The sequence below is a fragment of the Hirundo rustica genome, chromosome 20, assembly GCF_015227805.2.
Source record: "Hirundo rustica isolate bHirRus1 chromosome 20, bHirRus1.pri.v3, whole genome shotgun sequence".
NCBI classification, from domain to species: Eukaryota; Metazoa; Chordata; class Aves; order Passeriformes; family Hirundinidae; genus Hirundo; species Hirundo rustica.
In genome coordinates, this window is record NC_053469.1 from 830,627 (window position 1) to 854,833 (window position 24,207).

The 24,207-nt window shown below is 45.7% G+C and overlaps 2 protein-coding genes across 5 annotated transcripts; one reads left to right on the forward strand and one right to left on the reverse strand.

Annotated features, from left to right (window-relative positions):
• Nucleotides 1–31: 31 nt before the first annotated feature.
• Nucleotides 32–3,110, forward strand: ARPC5L (actin related protein 2/3 complex subunit 5 like). Its single transcript, XM_040083136.2, has 4 exons — nucleotides 32–210; nucleotides 403–475; nucleotides 729–905; nucleotides 2,533–3,110. The coding sequence occupies exons 1-4, from the start codon at nucleotides 71–73 to the stop codon at nucleotides 2,593–2,595; spliced, it is 453 nt and encodes a 150-aa protein (XP_039939070.1). The 5' UTR covers nucleotides 32–70; the 3' UTR covers nucleotides 2,596–3,110.
• Nucleotides 3,111–3,499: 389 nt separating this feature from the next.
• Nucleotides 3,500–20,690, reverse strand: GOLGA1 (golgin A1). 4 transcript variants are annotated; one of them, XM_040083124.2, is made up of 23 exons: nucleotides 20,423–20,690; nucleotides 19,307–19,615; nucleotides 17,564–17,654; nucleotides 16,126–16,200; nucleotides 15,549–15,646; nucleotides 15,020–15,052; nucleotides 14,361–14,489; nucleotides 13,925–14,094; nucleotides 13,432–13,543; nucleotides 13,213–13,308; nucleotides 12,862–12,987; nucleotides 11,923–12,018; nucleotides 11,398–11,493; nucleotides 10,986–11,138; nucleotides 10,663–10,758; nucleotides 9,856–9,945; nucleotides 9,453–9,555; nucleotides 9,027–9,184; nucleotides 8,693–8,854; nucleotides 8,144–8,203; nucleotides 7,457–7,621; nucleotides 6,505–6,591; nucleotides 3,501–6,053 (listed from the first exon to the last, which is right to left on the reverse strand). In XM_040083124.2, exons 2-23 carry the CDS (start codon nucleotides 19,439–19,441, stop codon nucleotides 5,973–5,975), a joined length of 2,412 nt encoding a protein of 803 aa, XP_039939058.1. In that variant the 5' UTR covers nucleotides 19,442–19,615; nucleotides 20,423–20,690; the 3' UTR covers nucleotides 3,501–5,972. The 4 variants fall into 4 exon arrangements, with proteins under 4 accessions (XP_039939060.1, XP_039939058.1, XP_039939056.1 ...); XM_040083122.2 differs by lacking the exon at nucleotides 20,423–20,690 and adding an exon at nucleotides 19,994–20,106; XM_040083123.2 differs by lacking the exon at nucleotides 20,423–20,690 and adding an exon at nucleotides 19,970–20,074.
• Between the last annotated feature and the right edge of the window lie 3,517 nt (nucleotides 20,691–24,207).

The following is a 24,207-nucleotide window of genomic DNA, read 5'->3' on the forward strand; positions in this document are numbered from 1 at the left end:
CCGCGCTGTTCCGGTTCCGCTTCCGCCGGGGCCGGCGCCGTTGGCTGCGGGCGCGGGCCGGGCCGCGGGGATGGCGCGGAGCACGCTCTCGTCCCGCTTCCGCCGCCTCGACATCGACCAGTACGACGAGAACCGCTTCGTGGAGGAGCCCGAGGAGGCGGCGGCGGCAGAGCCCGATGCCAGCCCCGAGGTGGAAGCGCTGCTCAGGCAATATCCTTTGGGCCGGGGGAGTCCCGGGGACCGGCCGCGGTCAGTCTCCGGCAATAAAGAGCCTTTGGGCCACTCGGGGCGTCCCGGGGACCGGCCGCGGTCAGGCTCGGGTAATCAATAGCCTTTGGGCCGCTCGGGGCGGCTCCGAGCGCGGCCCCGGTCGCGGTTTGAGTCCTTGACCCGCCGCCGCACAGGAGAGGCGCTCCGGGCCTTCCACACCGCCATCCGCAGCTCCCCGGGAAACACCAGGAACCCGGCCATGAAGGTAACGGGGGCGGGGGCCGTGGAGTGACAGTGGCACTCCACAGATCCGGGCAGAGCCGCTGCGGTTCGTGAGCTTGTGTGGGCATGGGTGATCCCCGTGTGCTTACCCCTTCCTCCTTTAACCCCAAAACTGCTCGCCTCGCTTTCAGAAATAACCCAGCCTGGAGCGTGGCCATCTCTTGCCAAACACGAGTCTTGGGATCGTTCCCAGCTGTTCTTGTTCTCATGTTTCTCTCTTTGCCTTGTCTTCCTAGGAGCAGGCCCAGGGAACGATGCTTAAAGTCCTCACATCTTTTAAAAGCAGTGAAATAGAACAAGCGGTGAATTCCTTAGACAGAAATGGTGTTGATTTGTTAATGAAGTACATTTATAAAGGATTTGAAAAGCCAACAGAAAACAGCAGTGCAATATTACTTCAGTGGCATGAAAAGGTACGTGTTGGGGCACTCTTGGCTCAGCCACACTGGCAGGGTCCTGGTCAGTGGTGTAAGGCGAGCCCTTGGAGAGAAGCAGGTGATGGCAGGGCCTCATCCCTGAGGAGCTCGCTTTTTCCTTTCGTCTTTGGTCTCTCTGAGCCTGCATTCACAAAGCCTTTTTCTGTATTTCAAACCTTACCCTCTGCCGTGGGGAGAGGCAACTTAGGGCAGGGAGTTCTCCCTGCTGGCGGAAGCCTCGTGCAGGGGCCCAGCGAGGAGAAGGTGTGGGAGTGCAGATGTGACCGGGTGGAAGGGGCAGCTGCAGCTTCCTCTGTGGCTGAGCTGAGGGGGCTCAGGCTGGCTCAGGTCTGGCAGTTTTCATCAGCTGAGTCACCGGGTTTAGCAAGAGAGGATTTTGAGGTCTCCAAAGATTCTCTTGGGGACCAGCAGGGGCCTCTTGTGTTTGTGTGGAATGTCAGTTGTGAAACAAGGAATGTGGGATGTGTTCAGCAGCTGACTGTGGAACCTTCTTCCCTGTCTGTGATGGGACAAGGCACTCTCTGGGCTGAGGCACATCCCTGAAGTAGCTGCTGGGTGCCACTGCCCCCGGGCAGGAATCCAAGTGAAATCTTCCCCCACTGCAGGGGTTTTAGCTGAAGCCCCAGCTCTCAGTGCTCCTAGGAAAACTGACCCCTGGGAATGCTGCAGCTCCCTGTGCAGGGCAGCTGCCGCCAATGCTGGTGTCCTTCTCCCAAGGTGCAGAGCTTTTTCCTGTGATGTAGCATGACTCCAGCTATTGGCTGGTCTCTCCAGCTTTGCCAAGCCTTGACAAGGGAGGAGGGAAGTTCTCAGGACAGCAAAGAAAGTGTTTCTGCTTGGTTTTTTTTTTCTTTTTTTCCTGTTGTTTCCAGTGAGGTGCTTTCAGGTTAAGTGTGGGTGGTGCTCCCAGCATGGGAGGTGACACACCACCACCCTGACTGGTACTCAGAGCATGTAGGGACATGAAAGGCAGCTCGTGCTCCCTGTTGTGAAAGGAGGTCTGATTAGGCTGGGCAGGTTTAAAGCCTGGTGTTCTGCTTTGTGGCAGTACTGGCAGGATGTGTGGCTTGTTCAGAGCAGAGTCAGCTCAGTGGTAGTACCAGTCTGTCCTCTGGAAAAGGCCTGTGGCAGGTCTGGCAGCTCAGGAACATTTACCTGCCTGAAGCACCTGCAGGTCCTGCTCCAGGTGGGTGCTTCACCTTCATCCAGTCATTCCCCAGCGCTGTCTCGCACTGCTCTGACACCCCTGTGCTCTGCTGGATTGTGGCTGGAAAGTAAATGTCCCATGTTTCGCAGTCAGCTTAAATGTTTATTTCTTCATAATCACCTCTGTCTTCTAGACTTCAGAAGGAAACACTGTTCACATTGGGGGACACAGATGAAACTGAAGCGAGCTCCTTCTCCTCAGGGATATGGGAGGCGAGACATTCTGCTCTGTTAGTGACATGCAACACTGGAGCCCTTGAGATCCAAAAGATGGTTAGATTGTGCAGAATCAGTTTCTAGTTTTGGAGAAGAACCATAGTCCCTTCTGTGGCTAAACTCTTCAGTGTTTGTTCTGTGTGGGACATGGTGATTCTGTAACCTCTCTCCTTTCCCACAGGCACTGGCAGTAGGAGGCCTGGGCTCCATAGTCAGAGTTCTCACTGCGAGAAAGACTCTGTAAAGACTGTTAACTTGGACAGAGGTGACGGTCAGGTTTGGACTCTGAAGAAGGAATGAGCTGAAATAACACTGGTCCATCTTTACTAGAGATTGCAATCTACTGAAATCCTACAGTAACCTCCTCTTGGAATGCTTTTAACCGTAAAGGTGGGGGAAGAGTAAAGGTATTCCTGCATATTCCGACTATCGCATATAGGAGCCAAGACATTCTCCTGCTCCCTTCTTTAACAGGCAGAGAGAAGGCACACTCCTGCCTCCTGTTACTGTAAGTGAACAGGTGTTTCAGATGCTGCTTTAGCCAGGTGTGGTGATAAAAGCTCCTGTGTGTCCTGCTTAGTCCAAGGTAGCAGCGTCTGGGCTGAGATCCTGCAGCTGAGGGTGGGAGAAGGGCTGGTAGAACAGCGGCTTGGAACGCGTGGGCCAAGGACTCTTGGACTCTGGGGTTGGGTTAATGTAAAGTGAAGTGCCTGCTGCATCAATAAACTTCTTGGATCACATGAGTTAAATTTATTTTCAGCTAAATTGTAAGTCTGACACTTACTCCAAAGCAGGCCTGCAACAACCCAGTCCAACCCAGCGTCCACCTTCGTAGGACTGCTCCTAACCCCATCTACTTAAGAGAATTTGTCCTCAAATCCAACTCTGTCCTGGATGTAGGGACACCAAGCTTAGCTGTTCCAGTCAAGACTCCTGAGATGCAGTGAATAGAACACATAAGCACCCTGGGTTGGATTTTATATTCTTGTCCACGCTAGAAAGTTGAGAAGATACTTCAGAACTTGTGCTTTATGCATTAGTGTGCCCTCTGCACCAGAGGTGTTGTGTTGCCCGTGCTTTGCCCAGGCAGGACACAGCTCCTGGATCCATGGCTGTCCCCACATCCCCCTCTGGCTCAGGCAGGGCTCCCTGCCCTTTGGCACCAAGGAGCAGCTGCTCAAAGTGCAGCAGCAGCTGTTCCTGGTGGGAGGTGATTTTGGAAGCAGCAGTGCCACCTCACTGTGGCACAAGTCCCTGTGAGAGGCCTTGGTGGCACAGCTGGCACACCCATCCTCACCCTGGGCAAAGGTGGGGTGTGGATCATGCTTTAACAGTCAATTTTAAATAGCTATAGCATCCCAGGGGAGATAACCAGAACTATAAAAAGAAAGAAATCAAGATTAGGGGTTTGATCCAAAATGTATTGCACCACAAATTTCATAGTGTTTCATCATACAATCCATATTTACAGCATAGAAGGAAAGAAATCCAATGGTGATAGAAAGGATTATGTATAACCACTGTTCTGAGACAAGGGAAAGTGCATTAGTAGCTTTTTAATACATGTATACACACCAGTCTTGCTCTGATACCTAACGAAAATTCAACACTTAAGAACTAGTTTATGGTAAGTTGATCCTGTATGAAGATTTGGGATCTGAAAATGAAGTTGTTAGGTTAAATATTCACTAATATTTTACTTTGTCACTCGGTTCCAGGCTGCCTGTCCTGCTTTCCTTATTGTTCAGCAGTAACCTTTGAAGCCAGGATCAGCATAAACCCAATAGTCATTCAGCAGGGAGCAGTGGGAGTGAGGGAGTCCTGACTCCTGGTCCCACAGAAAAGGGGCAGGGCAAACGGACATTAGAAAGGAAAAGATCTCAGAGAATAAAATTTTCCCAGAACCAACAGGGTTATTCCACCCTGCTGTATCTCAGTAGAGAAACAATTGAAATAAATGTACTTTTTGATTGTCTATTTTCACAGTAGAGCAGGGGTGAACCCCTCCATGCTCTGTCCTGTCTGGAAGTGCCATGAATCTGGTTACTAAAGACTGGACAAGCTTTAGTGTACAAAAAAATTATGTTGGTTTTCTTAACTTCAGACAAATCCAACCTGGCTCTAAGCTGAGGGGCGTCACCTGTGCCCAGTAACAGCTCCTGGGAGTACCTGTGTCTGGGGTGGGGCTGTCTGGGACACCAGCAGGGTCTGGATCCTCTGGACCAGCACATTCATCTCCTGCTGGATCTCTACTGGAGAAAGCTTGAATTATCCTGAATATATTTAACAGAAGTATGAATTTCTTTGTAAGAGAGTACCCAGAACTGCAGCGTGCTCACTGAGCTCCATACACGTGTAGATTTCTGGAAATAGGTCTCATTTTTCAGAAGTCAGACTTGGTGCTGCTTCCCATTTGGATCCAGCTTTTGCAGTGATGTTAATAACTCTGGGCAAAATGTGCTTCCAGGGAGGAAGCATCACCTTGGTCCCCTTTCCTTTTTGTATTAGGAAAACAAGCTGCTGGAGCCACGACTTGTTTACTAAGAGTTGAATTTTGCCCTCAAACCCCTCATGAACAGCATTTCTTTTAACATAATAGTCAGGACACTGTTATTAACATACTCATAACAGTTTTTAAGCATCAGTATTTGAAGTACAGAAAACCACAACCAAAGAGGCAGATCCTGGTTATGAGGATTTGTTGCTAGCAGACTTGGAAGAAAAAAAATTAAAGTGTTTAGTACCAGCATTCTTCACCCTTTGTCACTAGATTTATTTTTTTTTTTTTTAAATAAAAGGTATTTTTCATTGTGGATTTACAATACCTGGAACTCGGCTTTAAAAATTTAAAATGGTTTCCTACCCCTTTTCCCACTGCTAACAACCCATGGAACAGGCTAATGGATTAGTTTTAAAGGCGACTGAGGATTAGGTACTATAATTAAGACCATTTTAAATATTATTTTTCTTTAAGAAAAGTAAAATCAGACAACTCTAAAGTTGTGCCCTCAAATTAAATAATCAACATGCAGCCTTGAGGACTGCAGGCCAGGATAAATGCACCTTAAATTACACAGTGATATGAAAAAATGCCAACCATTAGTTATGTCAGTATTAGAAGGCAAGGCAGAGTTCTTTTTTTGGTTAAAGCTCCTGCTCCTGTCCTGTGAAAGGCTTTGCAAACCATCCTACTCTCAACACTGTTCTGCCAACACATTTTTCACTGCTGGCTTCCCACAGCCAGACAAGCAGCTTTTCTGTGCCCAGAGTCACTGGACTCCAGCACCCTGGAACAGCAGCTGGAATCACCATCCCAAGAGACTGAAGTGGCAGCCCTGCTGTCAGCGAGCTCCTCAGAACCCTGGTTCCAGGAACCCAGGAGTGATGAGCACAAGGAGCTGCTCCCATCACAGACACCAAGGTGGGGCCCGACTCCAGCCCAGAGCTGTTCTGTCTGTAGTGAAAATATCTCCTTGCACAGCATTAGTTTTGTAAACAGAGCCAGAAGTTCTTGTACAAAATACTGCAATGACAGTGATTAAGACACACCTGGAGCAGTGTGTTCAGCATTCTTTTCACAGAAAGAAGTGCCTGGATACTGCCTGCCACCTTCAGGTTCCCTTAAGGCCACAGAGTCCTTGGGCTCGAGATAGACGGCCGGATGCTGCCTTTGGGAGATGGCTTTGACCCAAACCAGGACATCTAGGACACAACAGCACAACTCACATCACACAGGGTTCACACTTTTGAGATGCGAAAAAGAAATAATGGTACACAGCCATGTTCTCATCGTTTGATGGAAAGACCTAATTATGAATCAGAATGCTGCAGAGTCCAGACTGAAGAAGTGGAGACATCTTCACACAATCAAATCTGGAAGGAGCAGCACCCATTCCCTTAGGTGAAAATGACTGAAGATTATACTTTGCATATTCTTTTTAAATAATTTCAAATTAGAACTCTACAGTCATTTAAACAGCTTGCCTTTAGTCACCACATGGATGTGGTCAACTAACATTTTAATAATAAATTACATTTATTATTGCAGCTAACATTTGGAAAAAAGACACTTTTCCTAATCTCCCAGCATCTAGGATTTTTCTTTGTCTCCTGGGAATCCCATTTGAGATTACATATGGCACAGAACCCTTACCTTGTACTCCAGAGTTTCTTTGAGCATGTTTTCTTCCTCTTGTGAAAAATTCAGTAACACAGACACAGCTTTAATGAGATGGAATGCCTGAAAGAAACCACAGAGTTGTGTGGCTTATGATGCTCTTGGGCTCTACACTCAGGACTGTGATGCAGCCCAGAGTTCTGTAGGTCTATCACAGACTTCAGCAGACCAGCAACCTCCCATTATTCCCAGTTCCAGTGGACTAGCATGGCCTGTATCTTACTTCTGTGCTTCCTGGCTTTCTGCTCTTTAACAATTGTTTAGGAGAAAGGAGACAAGTGGGAGCCTGGTTAGAGGAGAGAAGCAGCCTGGCTCCTGCTTTGAAAAGTGGTTTAAACCAGCATGAGGCAGGAGAGATTCCTGTCATTTCAAATACACACTGAGGCACATGAACTCCACAATCTAACTGGGGCACAGTGACAGAGTCAAGCACTCGGGACACCATGAAATTGTAGTTATTTTTTCACCTTACCCACTGACTTGAAATTAAGAGTTTTATTGGCATGACTTTCTGACTTCAGCACAACGTGTGGAGAAAAGGAAGGAGCTCCAAATCCACAAGGAATTACCTCTTACAGACCAATAGCAGGTGATTTTTGTCTTTTTCTTGGTTTTTTCCTTTCTTAAATGCACAGCCATTCTAATTTCACACTCCATATGCTCTTCAGAGCAATACAGAGTCTTGTAGATGCAGATCTCTAACACCCAGATGTAACTACTTCCTAAAAACTCACATTTCCCTTTTATGTAGTTCACAGTTGTCTGTACTTCCAAAGATGTTGCTGACAGCTATTCTTCCTTACTGCCCCCACTGCACACTTTTTAATTGGAAAATTATGGAATTGGCATAAAGTGTCCTTATGAGGTGACAGGTGGTAATTTGTAAAGAAAGACAGATGTAGAAAAAGAAGGTAAGTGGCACCTTTACCTCAGACTCCCTGCAGGACATGAACTTTAGTACCACATGTTTAAGGTACTCGAAGTTTATCTCCCTCGAGTCATTCAAGTCAGAGTTGTTGGTGACAGTCACAGAAGCATTAGGCACTTCAGAATTTGCACGTAGCTCAAGTACCTCACTGTCAGGCCTTATTTTCTAAAAACAAAAACAAAAAAACAAACCCACAGAACAAAAAGAGAAGTACACTACAGATGCTGTTAGCTTGACACTGGGAAGGGTCTGGGTTCAGGATATCTAAAGAGGGTTGTACCCACAGGTGGGTACAAACTGGGCATCAACAGCTTCTCACTCTTCATGGGCTCACAGCAGAGCAGTGTCTCCAGCTCTCTCTACACTCCAGGAGAGGAGCTGGAGATGTCAGTGTTCTGTGGAACTGGCTCCATGGTGGAAACTACCCCTTGGTAATTTTCTCCTATCACTAACCTGCTCTGAGCCTTTGCAACGTGGGCTTTCTTCAGAAAAATTTTCAACATCAGAACAAAAATAACAATTTTAAAACCCCTGATTATTTTTTTAAAATAGATTTTTTTTTTTTCTTGGAGAGATAAACCATTGCAGAGAGATGAAAGGGGAATTAGCAATCAAGCTTTTGGAATGACAGTGCAAGTACCTGCCAGCAAGTGCCATCTCAAGAGACTGAAAACGCACAACCCTTACCAGCTCTTTCTGGAGAGTTTTCTTGAGTTCTGCCATTCTTTGCTGAAGCTGCTTTATCATCTGTAAGCACAGCAAAGGAGAGTTTAACAGACTATTTATTGTCAGGACCCCCAGGTATCTGGAAAAACCCATGATAAATAAATGAGTACTGAATAAAATAATAACTGACACTGACAGCTGTGAAGAAGCAACCTGACCTCCTTGCCCTGCCAGCTGCACACAGCAGCAGGCATGTGACAGGACACTTGGGCTTTCATGTGACAGAGCCGTGGAACTGAACCGAATTCACACAAAAGGGCTCTGCAGGAAAGCTGTAAATAGTATCATTTGGTGCATCTTTCTGCCAAAATAGATCAGGATTCATGCAGCTCTTGCTGCAGTTTTTATTCATGGCTGGCAGATACTTGTGCAATCCAGAGAAATGCATTTACTCAGAGCATACTGGATCCAAACCAGACAGACCTGTCCTTTAAAGGCTGCAGCATGGGCAGCACCAATTACTCAGCTTCCTAATTAAAAGGGGAAAGACGACTATCTGTTTCTGCTCACCTTGTTTTTCTCAGCAATTTGCTGTTCCAGCTCTCTGTTATCCTTCTGAAGTTGAATGACATCTGCAGGTGCCACCTCTCCGTTCTGTTCCACCACGGAGTTTTCTGGAGAAGGGAAATGCTCATTGTCCAAGGCCCTCGTCGACTCATCCAGTTCCAAAACCTACAAAAATAAACAGTGGAGAGATAGCATGACATTTGCAGCCCAAGAATGCTCCCCAGGGAGAAAGCCAGACTTCTTTTTGGTTGTCCAGGCAGGACAGAACTGGGGGGCTCCTGCACACCTCCCTCTTTTCCCGGGAAGTCTGTCAGAACGGATTTGCAACTGCACTCACATTTTTCTCATGCTCTTTGGCCAACAGGCACTCCTGTACCTGCAGCTTCAGCTCATCCATTTCTCTTCTTACTGTTTCCTCTTTCTCCACTGCTTGGCTCTGACTTGCTTCTATGTCCAGCTGTAACTGATGCACCTGCAGCAAGGCAGCTTCATGGTCTGGGAAAGGAGAGACCTGCTTAGTATCAGTGCTGCACATCAGATGGGAGTTTCTAATCCATTTTGTCTGCCATGAAGACAGAAAGCCAGGAAAGAGACAGACAGAAAAGAGACTGTGTAATTGGTAGTGAACTATAAACAATTTTGAAAATTCTCCGATATTAAATATGGAGGAGAAATCTAGAAAAATTACACTCTGCCAAGCAAGGCCAGAACTAGAGACTGTACTTAAAGTTGTCTGCGATACAGTAGACTCATTTGGTCTAACCTTGACTGAGTTGGTTCAGTTCTTCCTTCTGTTTTAGCAGCAGATCACATTTTTCATCAATCACCTGTTCTTTCTCCTTTATTAGGGCATTCAGATGTGAAACCTTCAAAGCAGAAAAACAATGAACAGAATTCATTATAGATATAAAACAGGAAGAGGGTGTTGAAAGATCTAGCATCCTTCAGAGGCTCAGCAGGCATCACCTCCACAATGGTGCCCTCAGTAACAAGCACTGAAGTTAAAACTGGAAGAGCTAAACCCTGCTTGGCTGCTGTGCCACCATCAGATTGTCACAGACAGCACATGGCAGCTGCCAAAGCCCCTGAGCAAAACAGGAGATGGCCTTAAACCCCTCTACCCAGATCTGGCCCAGCAAACACAGATCTAACAGATCTTAACCGACCTGCTGTTGTAATTCCTCTCTCTGTTTCCGTGTTTCTTCCAATGCTTTGGCAATTTCCACACTGACAGTTTCTCTGCTGCTCATCTCACTCTGTAAACCAGAATTGAGAGGTTATGTGAGACAAGCAAATCAAGTCAGTCTCTCATCTTTAACCCCAAATCTATTAGGACTACATTTATGAGTGTTCTGACACGCTGCAATTTCCAAATGAGTTAGGTTTTGTTTTATTGACTGATGCTCTCTGCATATGCAAGAGCAACACAGAACTGATGTAAGAACCCAAACAAACCCTATGCTTACAAGATCTTTCAGCTTGAAGTTTCTATTACAAAGAAGTAGCTCCTTGCTACAACAGATCTTTATTCCAATTGTGCATCCAGGAGTAGCTATGGAAAAAATTTCAACCATCTAAAATTACAGTCAAAATTGGATAAACTATAAATACCCAACTAATCTAAGTCTTTAACTTTTTGGTTTGAACACTGTGAGTGGAATCTGACATTGAACCATTCTGTATGCACCATTGCTAACAGGATTTCCAAGCTCTTCACATCCCTGACAATATGGGAATGTATTACTTCTGCCTGACTTAGGCAGACCCAAGCATTCTGGTTCAGAAAAGGATCAGCCCTTTGTAATGCTTCTCAAACACATTTCTGCTGAGTACCAGAGATGATTTACAGCTCCAGGTACCTGCACTCTGAACATAACAGGCCTCCAAGCACTGAATGTAACCCACTGTGCTGTTTACTGTTATTAACCTCAGCTCTGTCCCAAGACAATGCCAGTACCCAGTTCAGCCCCTACCTTTAATCTGTTCAGTTCAGACTCTTGTTGTTTTAAAGAACTTTCATACCCTTCTTTGCTTCCCTTGAGGTTTTCATTTTCATTTTCCAATTGGCTCTGTAAAATAAAGAGTGTTTAAATATGCAGTACAATTATTCTAATGCTTTCTTTAAACAATTAAACACATCTAATGTTTTGCTCATATTTAGTTCAAGGTATGACATCTTCTATTATAATACCAGGAGAGCTGAATAAGAACATTCAGACAACAAGCAAGCTCTACAAGCTGTGTTAAAACTGTGTTGTGAAGACTCTCACAGCCCACCAGACAGTTCTGTACTTACAATCCTGTGCTGAGCTGCTGTTTTATCCAACTCCCAAGCTTTTTCAAGAGCAGCAATCTGAGACTCCAGCCCAGTAACTTTCTCATCATACTGATGTTTCTCACTTAAAATCTGTTGCTGCAGTTGATTTCTTTCATCCTCTAGATCAGTTTGCTTAAGAGAAATACAGAAAACCACATTAATAAAATGGTATTTTGACATCATTCTGACACGATCAGACACCATTCCATGAGACACTCTCAAACTGAGGAACATTATTCCTTTGGCAGCAGCGTCATGTACTCACAGACCGGAGTTCAGGAGACAAACAGCAAGAAAACAAACACTTGAATAACAAAACACAGAAGTGATTGTCTCTGGGGGTGCTGAAGACTGGTCTGTTACTGGTCAGTGAAACATGCAGGATACTCACCAGCTTCTGGATCTTCAGATTCTGGTCAGCAGCTGCTTCTTTGCTCTCTTTCAATGTTTCTGTTGCAATCTGTAGTTTCTCTTCCAGTTCTTTATTCTAGAATTACACCATGAATTAATTTCCTTATCCATTGGCATCTATGTTATTAAAAAAAGTTTAGATAATACAGAATGGCCCAGGAGGGAAAGATAAATGTTAAGTTCCTGAAACCGCATAGATCAAAGAGGCTGCCGATTTGACACAAGCTGGTTTTAGGAATTCTTCACCACAGCACTGCCCCAGCAATGCTTGCACTTGAGTTATTTGTTTTTTAGTACAGGGAGGATCTGCACAAAATCTCTATCTTCACCTCTAGGCCCTCCTCCACCCATGAAATGGGGAGATGCCCAGACACTGATCAATTATTTTCCTTTCAGGACTAAAACTGTAGTCTCACCTTTGGCTGGGAGTGCAGCTGGGGGAGGAGGAACAGGGCACAGAGGACAAAAAGAGTGGGAATCTGTGGTGAAATTAAAAACAACTCACCTGTGTTTCCAAGCGGTTCACGGCCTCGCTGTGCTGTGTCCTGTCTGTCAGTGCCTGCTGCCTGCTCTCCTCCAGCCTCTGCTCAAGAGCAGCTTTCTGAAGATTACATCAAGGTGAAGAACACGCGCAAGGATGGACAAAGACGTAAGTTGGGGGAGTAATTAAAATTTTCTTTTTTATTTCATTAATAAGGTCAAACTAAAACAGGAAAGAATGTTTTAATGTCTCCTTATGAACTTTAAACTGCCTTGAGTTTACTGAGCCAAGTCCTTTTGTCACAGCAACACCGAGGTGATGCGACTGTAGGCACCCTGACCAGGGAAGAGCAAACATCCCCAGTCTTCCCAAGGCCCAGCTGGGGAAACATTGCTCCAGGCTGATTCTGAGCAGGAGCAGCAGTGCTTGAAAAAGAGATCAAGAAGCAATGAGAGAAAAGGGGACTAACGACGGCTAAGTTTCTGTTTTCAGCTGTTGTTGAACGCTTCTGAGGCTGAGGTTTTCAGCATACAACATTCTGTTTGCACACCTGTGTGCAAACAGTTCCCCTCCCAGCCCCACTGCCTTGCCAAAGAGCAAGGAAAAGCATTCACTGTTCTTGTAAAGATTAATTAAAAAAAACTCTCAAATTGTTCCACCTCCCATGGGGATGCTAGGAAGCTGCTCTCTTCCTTCTAAGCAGTCAGAGGCAGTGCCCAAACAGACAATGCAGAAAGGCCAACACAGACATCTGTGCAGGATCTACACAACAGGCTCAGTGTAGCCAGCCACACGTTCTGCCCAGCACAGACAGTGTGCCAAAACACACTGACAGGACAAATGTGGCTGTATGACATCAGCAGCTTTCTTTCCATGGGTGAGAAGCAACGTATGACCTAAAAAACCCAAAACAAACAACTCACTAATATTGTACTTCTAAGCAGCCTTTAACTGTTTAATTACCTCTTTGAGCAGCTCCTGCATATGTTCATCTCCTGAGAGATTTCTTTCTAGCTTGTTTTCCAGGGAAGACACTTTTTCCTGCAGCTGTTCAGTAAGTTTATCTCTCTCAGCAAATTCAAAAGTCATCTGTGGGAATGAGAAATCACAGCATCTTTTTTGTAATGACGCTTTCACCTCATCTGTTGTGGCTTGACTTTTGGAAATGCCAGTAGAAAGGAAAGTCCTATTTGAAAAGACAATATGATCCTGGAACACTTTCTAGACGCCAAACTTCCACCTACACAATGTTGTACATTACCCAGATATGCACCTCTACACCAGCAACAGCACATGCATCTGAAAGCACCTCACCTTTTGCTTCTGTTGCTCATATTCCATCTTCAGAGATTCATGCTCCACTTGTAACATTTCCAGTCTCTTCTCACAACCAGAACCAGCCACTCGAGCCTAAACATTTTGAGAAATTACTTACTTCGAAACTTAAATTTCCAACACCACTTAACTGATATCTATTCTAACTTCTGCAGACATGGAGCTCTTTGAATCAAATCTCACTTGGCTCAAACTTACATTTTGCAAGTCTACAGAAAGCTGCTGAATGACAGTTTGTAGCTCCTGTTCTCTTAACTCCAGAGCAGTGATCTTATTTTCTGCATTTGTCTCAGCTGTCATTAGTTCATCTCTTCACAGAAAGAGAATAAAAACAAGTGACATACCATTCCAGAAAAATAATCTTTAGCAGATAATTCTGCTGCTTATGAAAACGGATTAAGCATCAACAAAATTTTCTTGTCCTAAAACCAGTCACCATCAATCACTGCTTGATTATTTATTTGCCAAAAAAAGTGACAGTTAAGCACCCAAACTACGAAAAAAGGAAATCATTTACAAAAAAAGTATTACTATCACTGGCTTGGTATTTACATCCCCATGGCCACAGCAGAGGCAAAAATTCAGTCAAGTCACTACATGGACAAACTCTTCCAAAGGGACAGAACTGAGCATGAAGTGAAAATACTGGGGAAACACATCTTCTGCTCCTCTGAAATCCTCAGCTCCGTACCTCCGAGCCTCCAGCTCCACGATCTGCTGCTGCAGGTGCTGGAGATCCTTCCTGAGGCCCGAGGACTCGCTCCTCGCCTCCTGCAGCTCCACTTTGGCCTGGGTCAGCTCCCGAGCACGCGCCTCGAGCTCCTGCTCTGCTCTGCTCAGAGATTCTTCCTTTTTCAAAAGCTGAATATTAGAAAATTATCTTTGACATTACAGGTGACCAGTAACACTGATAAACCTTTTAATTGAAACCTGCCTGCTTCACTAATTTGTGGGCTGAATTAAGTGAGATAAACTATATAATATCGTGTTCAGTAGCTACTGTTACAATTTTGACACTAACCACATCTATGTACAAGCATAAAGGCTGAAAAAATGAATGCTGGGCTACCATTAACTTAATATCCTAGTAAAAAATTTAGTCAATAAAAAGTTTAAAGTATTCTTACCATGTGTTTAACTTTGGCAATTTCCTGCTGCTGAAAGCCCTCCAGTTCATCGATTTCATCTCGTTTTTGGAAAAGGTTCAAACTCTGCTCCCTCGTTTCTTGTAACTGCATTTGAAGCATTTTTTTTTCCTGATAAATGAACAGAACCAAAGGAAATCAAAGGATATCTGTATGCTCGTGTCAATTTAATAAAAGTCTGGGTAAACTCTCTGGGAAAGAAATCTTGTCTTGCAGCCATACAGCTCCTGATGGTGCTCCATACAGAACTAGAAATCCATTCAGATTCATGTCACAGTGCAAATTACCAAACTTTAAAAAAACATAAAAAGAATTCTGAATTCATTACAATGCCACCAATGGCCATCTAAACTGAACTCTTAAAAATGGACAATGTTCCACCTTACAGAAGGACAACTTTCCCATCACAACCCATCATTCTTTACTTCCCCACTGAAAAGTAAAACCAAAAAGACCTCCCTGAGCATTTGGGCTGGTAACAAAAAGCAAATGATTGGCCTCTCCCACTGAACAATGACCAAATAACAAAAAGAGTTGAACACAGTCAGGTTCTGATAGAGTTGGAAGTGTGCAAGATGATGTTTGCAAATACACACAAATACACACTGCACCCCCTGAAAAAAACATCCAAGGTTAATTACCTTTTCAATTTGACCAAGCTTTTCCATCCACTCCTGAACAAGCAAGAAAGGAAAAAAAGATATCAAAATCCATTTGTAGACTTGCAAGGACAGAAAATATGTTTAAAAAAAAAAATAGAATTTGTATTGTTAGGAGATACTAAGATTTAGTAATGATTAAAAAAATAATCAGCAGCAGTGCAGTAACACCAGTGCTTGAATAGACAAAGGCTGGGGAATCATTTATGCTACCTGAATAAGTTTTATGCAAGTAAAAGAAATGTGACAACAGGCCTACTGCCATTGAATCTTATCCAAGCACAAGCTTAACCTTTCATTAGGAATTTTTGTGGGCTCTTATTAAAACCAGTCGGAACAGTCTGAGCAGTGACAAGTCCTGCATCATTCCTGGCACTGAGCTCAGCCCTCCCTCCTTCCCTCAGCACTGGCACGCTCACACACAGTGCTGAACAATTATTTCAATTAATAGCAACACCTCCTTCAAACATCAGGGTCATGAGAGTCCAAAGTCCTGCCCAAGCTCTCCTACCTTGTCCTTTTTTTCCAAGGCCAAAGCCATTCCTTCAGCCATCTTGGCTCGACTGGCCTGATGAGCTTCATTCTGCTCCTGAAACTTCCTCATGGAGGCTATCAACAGAGAACCACCAGCTATATTAAAAACTCATCTTTTAAAATTGCTTCTCACTTTTCTGTAAGTTATTTATAACTTTAAAGAGCTTCTTCTGCAAGTAATTAGCCCCATCTTGACTGTAGCACTAGCACTGTGCTACTCATTCCCTCACGCTCTTTGGCCAAGAGCCAAAGCTAACAGCAGACAGGAATACTGCTCCTTGCTGGATTAGAACAAAGCTGTGGGTTTCCAAAACATCTTTCCTGCATGTTAGCCCCAAATTTGGCAGAAGGACTATAATAACAACTTTGTTCAACGCGCTGCTGCTGCCTTTTATGCTGCAAATAAGGTAACAAATCGCGTTGTAATCATTCACACTAAGAGGTGCACAGTTTGAAAGGAAATCATTAGCACACCTGTACACCACACCTCTTTCCTTCCAACCACAGCAGTTTTCAACTTAACTGAATAAAATGGAAAATAGAAAAATACGTACAATCCTGATGCTTTTCTAATGCATTTTCAAGCTTCTCTTTCATCTTCTGCAGATTTCGGATCTGATCAGCATAATCTTGTGTGAGGAGGGGGAAGAGACCAGGAATGGACAGACATTGGGGAAGGACATTTTCAGGGTAACACACACACACAAAAAAAAAAAAAAAAAAAAAAAAAAGAAAAAGGAAAAAAAAGAAAGAAAGAAAAAAAAAAAGATGAGTAAAGGAGGAGTGGCAAATGACAATGATGATTTTCTTAAACAGAAAATCATTCCTGCTGAGGAAAACTTGGGTGAGCACAACAATGAACACAAGCAAATAGTTCTGTACTGTTCACAGGGTTGGCAAAAACAGAAGAGCCTGTCCCAAGGGTGTCAGTCACACAGACAAGAGCAGAACCAGAGAATGAACAATTGTCCCTCCCTTTTTACTTCATCCCAGGACAGTGACATTTAACTCTGTTCAGGAAAGGTGTCTGGCACTGGAGGGTGAAGGAAGAGTTAATTCATGGCCATCTCGTCCATTTGTTCCTTGTTCCAGTCCCACAGCACCGCCCTCACCCTCACTCAGCAGAACCCACACGACATGGGAGGCAGGGAATAAAAACCGAAACAGAGTACACGCACACCCTGGAGAAGTTCCTGTATGATGGAATAGAGGATTTACTCACTGGTTGGTTGCCTGCATGAGACTCCTGATACTCAGAGCCTCCCTCTCCTGCGTTAAGCCCCAGCAAGCACTTTCAAGTTTACCTCGTGCAAGAAGATGAGCATTTGGGCCTTTCAAATTCGATGTGGAATAATCTTTGAAGCCTATATTTCCTTGAACTGAACAGAAGCCTGAGAAGTCTCCAGAATAAATTAAAATAATCCTGATCTGGCTGTAAGCTTTCCTAGTTTTCCAAGGCCTCTCATGAGCTTTGGGAAGCAGCAGCGTAACACAGTTCAGCTGGTCTCCGGTCCCCTCCCTACAACAGGGATGGAGAACAGCGCCAGCCTTCACTACAGCTTTACAGAACAGGGGATTAGAAAGAAAAAAAACCTCAGGACTGTTTTATGTTGAATTCTTTGTTTCTTCTTCATTTCTCAGCCTACTTCTTTAAGGATAGCACTGTGTTACTGTCAATACCAGAAAGCTCAGACCCTATGAGAAACAAACCACTACACACAAGTGGGGACAGACATTGTTTGAAATGGGACAGAAAGCTACCCCAGCTGTTCAAAGGAATCACAGAAATCGATTGCTGAAATCAGCAAAGACCCAGTTGCCTTCATAAAAAATTAATGATACTGGATGCTACCTTGTTGTCAATCAACAAGGCTGATACAAATCAGTTTTCAAAAGAGCCTAACCCCATGTATTTTTAATAAATTAAAACATGTAAATTCAAAGGAAAACATTTTCTAAAGTAACAAGTTTTATACGTGTCAGGGCACATACCAGACAGCTTCACCTCCAGTTTTCTTATTTGTTCATTTCTTCTGAGCAACTGGGATGAAAGATCCTCTCTGGAACTGCTTCCATCAGAAGCCTTGGGAGAAAAGCAACACCCTGTAACTTACAAGACTTAGAAAAAGTGACCCTGCCATACATTAAGTCTGGGATAATAACCACTCTCTTGCCTGTGAGAATAGCACTTGTTTTCCACATAGAGGGGAAAAATGTACTAGCACAGCAGAACATGTAAAAAATGCTGAAGGAGAAAACCAGCAAGGGCTTAATAGTGCCAGGCTGCCAGAGCACAACGCTTGGGAAGGAGCTGGGGCTGGGAACTGTTTGTCCAAACTGTCACTGAGGAGATGGGGGAATGCAACGACTGAGGGGGAGGAAATCAGGCCCTGCAGCACAGGCACCAGCAAAGGTCAAAGAGAGAGTCACGAAAATCAAAGTAATCAGAAAAGAAGCAGTAATGCTTTTCAGGTGGGATAAACTCACTGAAGCACTGATGCAGCTATCTGTCCACACAAAGTCTGCTGCATAACTGACTTATGAGTCCTCTGGTGAGTTTTGCTCCATAAAAATCAATAGCAAGAGCAGTTACATGAATATTGATTAAACAACTAATTCTTGGAGGTCTTCTGAAAACCACTCAAGACTTCAGTCACTGCCATTATTTGTTTTCTGCCCCACAAACTTGCAAGATGGTAAACAGAACTTCTACATGAAAATTTCTTAAGTGCTAAGGAAAAAAAAAAAACCTCAGAAAAACACAAGACTAATATACATCCACCTATTTAAACATTAGGAGCTCCAACTTCCTGCTTAACAGAACTGAAATTTCAGCTGAGCTTCAAAAAAAAAAAAAAAAATCATTTAAAGCTCAACTGTGCAAATAACTTCTTCACTCTGCAGACAACAAACAAGACTTGCTGCTGGCTCTGCAGTGGGTCCTGCTGGCTCCCGCAGTGGGGTGACACTGCCTTAATCCAGGCTTTCAAAAATGCAACAGCCAGCCAGGGCAGAGGTGCCAGAGCATTCCAGGGTTTCATTTAACCCACAAGCTCCTGGAATTTTACCACTTGTTTAAACAATGTTTGATAATGAAAGAGAGGAACTACAATTTGAGTTTTGAGTGCAGCAACACGGCACAGATTTTCGGCAGAGACATATACAATGTCTCAGGTAGGAAGAGTACAGGAAGCCAAGAGGTAAAATGAAAGCTGGCCAGCATGTAGCTGTTTTTGCTAATGACAGAGAAACTTTGGCTGTTCCATCCCTGGAAGTGTTCCAGGCCAGGTGGGACAGGATTTGCAGCAACCTGGTCTAGTAGGAAGTGTCCCTGTCCACGGACGGGGTGGATGAGCTTAAAGGTCACCTCCAGCCCAAACCATTCTAGGATTCTATGCTTCAGTAATCAACTTTACTAATACGTATCTTACACATAATTACAGTTGAATTCAATATTTTATGTCTATTTATCAATGTTTTGTATTGAAACAGCTTTGTAACTCTTGTTTTTGTGGGAGTGGAAGCCTCATGGTAACTACTCTGTTTAACAAACGTTTTCTCTTCAATATTTAAGTTCAGTCAAGCTAATGATACATTTATGCATTAAGAGATACGCTTACAAAGACACCACAGCTACCTATTCAAATCACATGCTAGAATTAAAATGGTTGTCTGCAAAACCGTAATAAAAATACTGTCAGAGAAATCAGATCTCAAAGCAAGGTGTTAACTCACAAAGTCGTCTCCCGAGTCTGCTCCCACGGACGTGATCGATTCCTTGCTGACAGACCTGGGAATACGGGCGGTTCCTCCGGGCCTGGGAGCAACCGCTGCCTCCTCTGCGATCTTCTTCTTCAATTTGGCAAACATTTTACTGCTCTACAGCCCTCAAATATCCAGGCCCTTTGGAAAGCCACGACCTCCAACGTTTAATACACTGACACTCTTGTATAAAGCTTCCGAACGCTGAGACTTAATTCTGAGCCTCATCCACCGCTCTACTGCATTTCTAGTGCCGTTAAAGCCCTCAAGGCCTGGCAGTACCTGAAAATCAAACAGAAATGGGTTCCACACTAAAAAATCCCACCGGCATAGATCATTTAAAGGTAACAGAAAACCTTTTAGCATCGCGTCTGTTACAACACGTTAAAAAAAATCGGGTCTCCCAGAGCAGAATCCGTTAAAGCCCCAAACCAACGGCCCCAAACGGCGGCGGGGCCGGGGCCCGGGGGGGTTCCCCCAGCCCGGCCCTCACCCACACGCGAGAGAGGCGAGGCCCGGCCCGGCCCGCGGAGGCTGCTCTGCCCCCAGGCACCGAGGGCCTGTCACCGCCGCTCCCCCGCGGCCCCGGCCCGGCCGCCCTCTGCTCTCCCGGCCCAACACCCCCTCGCTCCTCACCGCCCATGCCCGGCCGGGCCTCACCGGTCCCGCGACAGCTTCCCCGGACACCGCCGACCCGGAAGCGCCGCACGGGGCGGAAGCGGCACCGGCCCCGCTCCTCCCTCAGCTCCGCTCCGCCCTGAGCCTGTCTCCGCCGACAGCCCTGCACCTCCCCCCGGGGCCCCGCTCCGCCCTCAGCCCCGCACCTCCCCCCGGGGCCCCGCTCCGCCCTCAGCCCCGCTCCGCCCTCAGCCCCGCGCCTCCCCCCGGGGCCCCGCTCCGCCCTCAGCCCCGCTCCGCCCTCAGCCCCGCACCTCCCCCCGGGGCCCCGCTCCGCCCTCAGCTCCGCGCCCCGCTCCGCCCTCAGCCCCGCTCCGCCCTCAGCTCCGCGCCCCGCTCCGCCCTCAGCCCCGCGCCTCTCCGCCGCTGTCCCACCCGGAGCGGACCAGGCGCCTCGGTACGAGCGTTTACCACAGTTTATTGACAGCACAGTCCGCCGGCGGGGCCGGGGCGGCGGCGGCCGGGACAGGGACAGCGAACGGCTCGGACACGGCACAACCGCGACCACCGGGCGGGAGCGGTCCCGGCGCGGCGGGGACGAAAGCGAACGGAAATCTGCTCCAAAGTCTCTGGAAAGGCGGTGACGAGCAGGACGCGGGGCTGCTCGGTCTGTGGAACCCGCCCGAGCCGGGTGTGTGCGCTCCGGCGGGGACAAGCGGCAGGGCCCAGTTCCAGCGCGGCTTTCGCTTCTCCCGCAGTGTCCAGCAGTAACACAAACACGCTTCCTTCCCTCCCCGAACAACGGCACAGTCGCTTCTGGCATCACACTGCTTTGGCGATTACAGATCCCTTGCAAAAAAAGTCCATTTGCTCCAAAAAAAGTTTATTTATATATCTCTATATATTTTAAGGAAAATATCCGTTTTTACCAAAATACGATATACAGGCACACAGCTGTAAAATAACTTTAAACCAATTCACTATAAAATTACTTTTGGTAATAAATAATTTGATTCTCAGAGAGGCAAAAGGCTCCCTGTACCTCCGCAGCTGGGCTGCCCGAGGCACGGTCCCTCTGCATTCCCAGAACGCTCCCAAGCACTCCCACCTGCGCTCCCCTCATCCTTCTCGCTGGGCCGTGCCCAGGCCAGAACCAACTTGTGCTTTTCAGCCTGCATGAGGCAGAATCCTGCTCCCAACAACCAGTTCAATGGCAGAATGATAATAAACACGTGCCAAAAGTGATCTGTCAAGTCAAGGGGGCAGATCCTCCCAGCAGCGTTTATTCTGGAAGGAGCAGCTGCTGGGACTGGGCTGGTGAGATCTATTCTGCTCCAGGGCTCCTGCAGGCCAGCAAGCTGTGCTGGGGTCTGCTCCCAACAGGAATGAAACCAGGAATAAAACATCTATGTGTGCATCTGGGCAGAATTCAGAGAATTCTTAACCCCCAAAAATGTCAGATTCAGAAATCCCGAACTAACTCTCCTCAGTCTTGGCACAGTAATGGTTTAGACAGGAAAACAAAAAGTGGCTGACTCCTAAATCTAAAGCATTTACGTGTGTCCTCTGCTCTGTTGAGCAGATCTCTATGATCTTCAAAGCACCTGAATAATTTGGTCACAGAACAGTATTGCTCTAAAAGTCCGGTGTTACAAATATAAGAGAGCCCCTTCAGGAGTGTATAATCTGCCCTGGAGGGCTTTGCCCCAGCTGCTGTGTCCAGTCTGACCTTACGAGGTGCACAGAGCAGTTTCCAGCTCTCTGTATTAAATTTTTTCCCTTGTTCATGTAAGTGTTCCTGCCTGCAGAGCTCCCTCAGCCACCACAGACCAGCTACTGACACCCCCAGGACTGAGTGAGGCTCGGCTGCCGCTGCACCACTGAGCTGCACTCAGACAGTTACTGAGGAACCCAACACAGGTAAAGCTTTTACAAAAAAACCTCAAGACAAAACAGCTGTTCAGACAGATTCCAAGATTTTTAGCTTTGGGAAGGAGCAGACTTGCAGCACAGCATGGTTACAGGACACAGGAGGCAGTGAGGCAGGGGAGGTGCTTCCTAACTCATGCTAGGGATGGGCTATGGAACAGCACTTCCATCCCATCCTTAGGGGAGAAGCCTGACCAGAGCTACTCAAATTGTAGCTTTTTGAAGATGATTAATTGAAGCCAAATTTCCTGTTGCCCCCATCTATTTCCTATGATCCTTTAAAGACATCTCTGCACATCTCCCTGGGGAACAGTCTTGAGTGGTTTAGTCAGTCATGACTTGACAGACATTATTTTGATGAATTACTCAAAGAAAGGCCCTGAAACTTCTCAAGAATGCACTCCAGGGAGCAAGTCCTGTTTGCACAGCTCATGGAAGTTAGTGCTCCATTTAGCTGGAGCACAAAGCAAAATGACACATCACATCCCAAGAGGAATTAAAAACCAGAGCATTAAAGACTCATAACCCTGCACTGCCCCATCACTGTTACTTTGAGAAGTCAAAGGGGAAAAAAGGCAACAGCAGTAACTTTAGCGAGATGTTCCAAAGCCAGTTTGAGCAGGAGCACAAACCTACTGTGGGAGCAGGATTCATCTGAGCACACCACATGCAGGGAAGTAGGGAGCCAGGCAGGAGCAGTCCTGTAAGGACACAGCTGGTCCAGTTCACCTTGTCCTCTCAATGTATTACATGCAGAATTTACCCCTTCAATTTGGCATTGCCTGGTGCTGGCAAGTCTTCTCCGCTAATATAAGCAATAAAGATACATGGAGAAAGGGAGAGCGAGACAAGAGGGAAGGCATCAGGCCTGAGAAGAAAAGGATTTGTTCTCTTCTCATTTAAAAATGGTTCAGTCTTTGCTTCGCTTCCACACTGAGGACTGCGAGATACAGAAACCAGATTTTCTTCAGTACACACAAGCATACACCGAGAGGTACCTACGACCATAGCACAGAGCACACAGTAGCACAAGTTTAGAATGACTTAGCTCAAACAAGACAAGCTTTTTACTTGGAGGGGAAAATATCAACATTTTCATCTTGAATGCAGTTCTTTGGATGGGAAAGAAGGGGCTGGCTCAAAATCCAAGACCAGACACTCATCCTAGCTACAGCTAGAGCAGACAGAGGGTATGAGCCCTCTGCTTCCACAGTACAATTCCATTTTCCTCCCAACACAACAGGAGTGAAATCTTTATCTTTGAATGTTCCAGCACTGGACCTTCTAACAAAGATCAGCAGGTAAGAAGAGAATTAGGAACCTCAAGAATTAATTTTTGACTTGGACAGTCATTGCTCCTAAATTCAACTTCTGAACTAATTTTCAAGGCCTATATTCTCCTCCTACGTTCCAGGTTCTTCAGGGCGTTTTGTATTTTAAAAAGTGCATTCTTCTCTGATGAAATCTACCTTGGCAAAAAGCAAACAGAACTTCCTCGAAGGGCTGCAAATAGTAGAAGCCTCAGGTCACAAGCAAGGACTCCCCACGTCTGGCTAAACGAAGGTGAGGACCATCAAGGCTTTCCCAGTCACTTCACAAGCAATGTCCCAGAGGTTCACCAGCCCACACGAGTGGAATCATCATCATCATCATCAATCCTATGCTTGGAAACAGCATACTTTTTTCCTTTCCACAGAGATGGAAACAAAATAAGAAATAGCTTCATCAAAGCAAAAGCTAAAGCAAAGCAAAAGCATTTGCTTGGAAGGCAGAGAGCTGGGGAAAGCTCAATTCCCTTTTTCCATGCAAGCTGAACACTGCTGGTAGAGGAACAGCAGGCAAGGCAAAGATAACCTGCCTCTCACATGCTGCTGCATTAAAGGCTTCCTGCATCTTTAGTCTCCACATACAATCCCACATTTTAGCAGCTGGGAACCTCCTACCAGGCAGAAAGGCAGGGATCAGCTTCACAGTAAATACATGGATCTTATCACTGCAATACAGCCAGGGGTACTCATTCCCCTGGCTAAGGGCCCCTGTACCTGGAATCAGTTATCAATTACTTCAAGGTCCAAGGATAAGTCCCTGGAAACAGCAAGTTACAGTGGAAGAAGAGCCATAACCTTTAGTACAACCACAAATGATCTGCAGCACCTTGTGAATACACCCAACATGGCGTATGTGTGTATATATAAATTTTGTATCTAGACATTGTAGTGGTTCATTCTTTTTAATACATATACAAGTACCTATACATATATACATATTTACAATTTACACCAGCCAGTAGATGTATGTGTACTGTACATACACACACAAACGCCGAG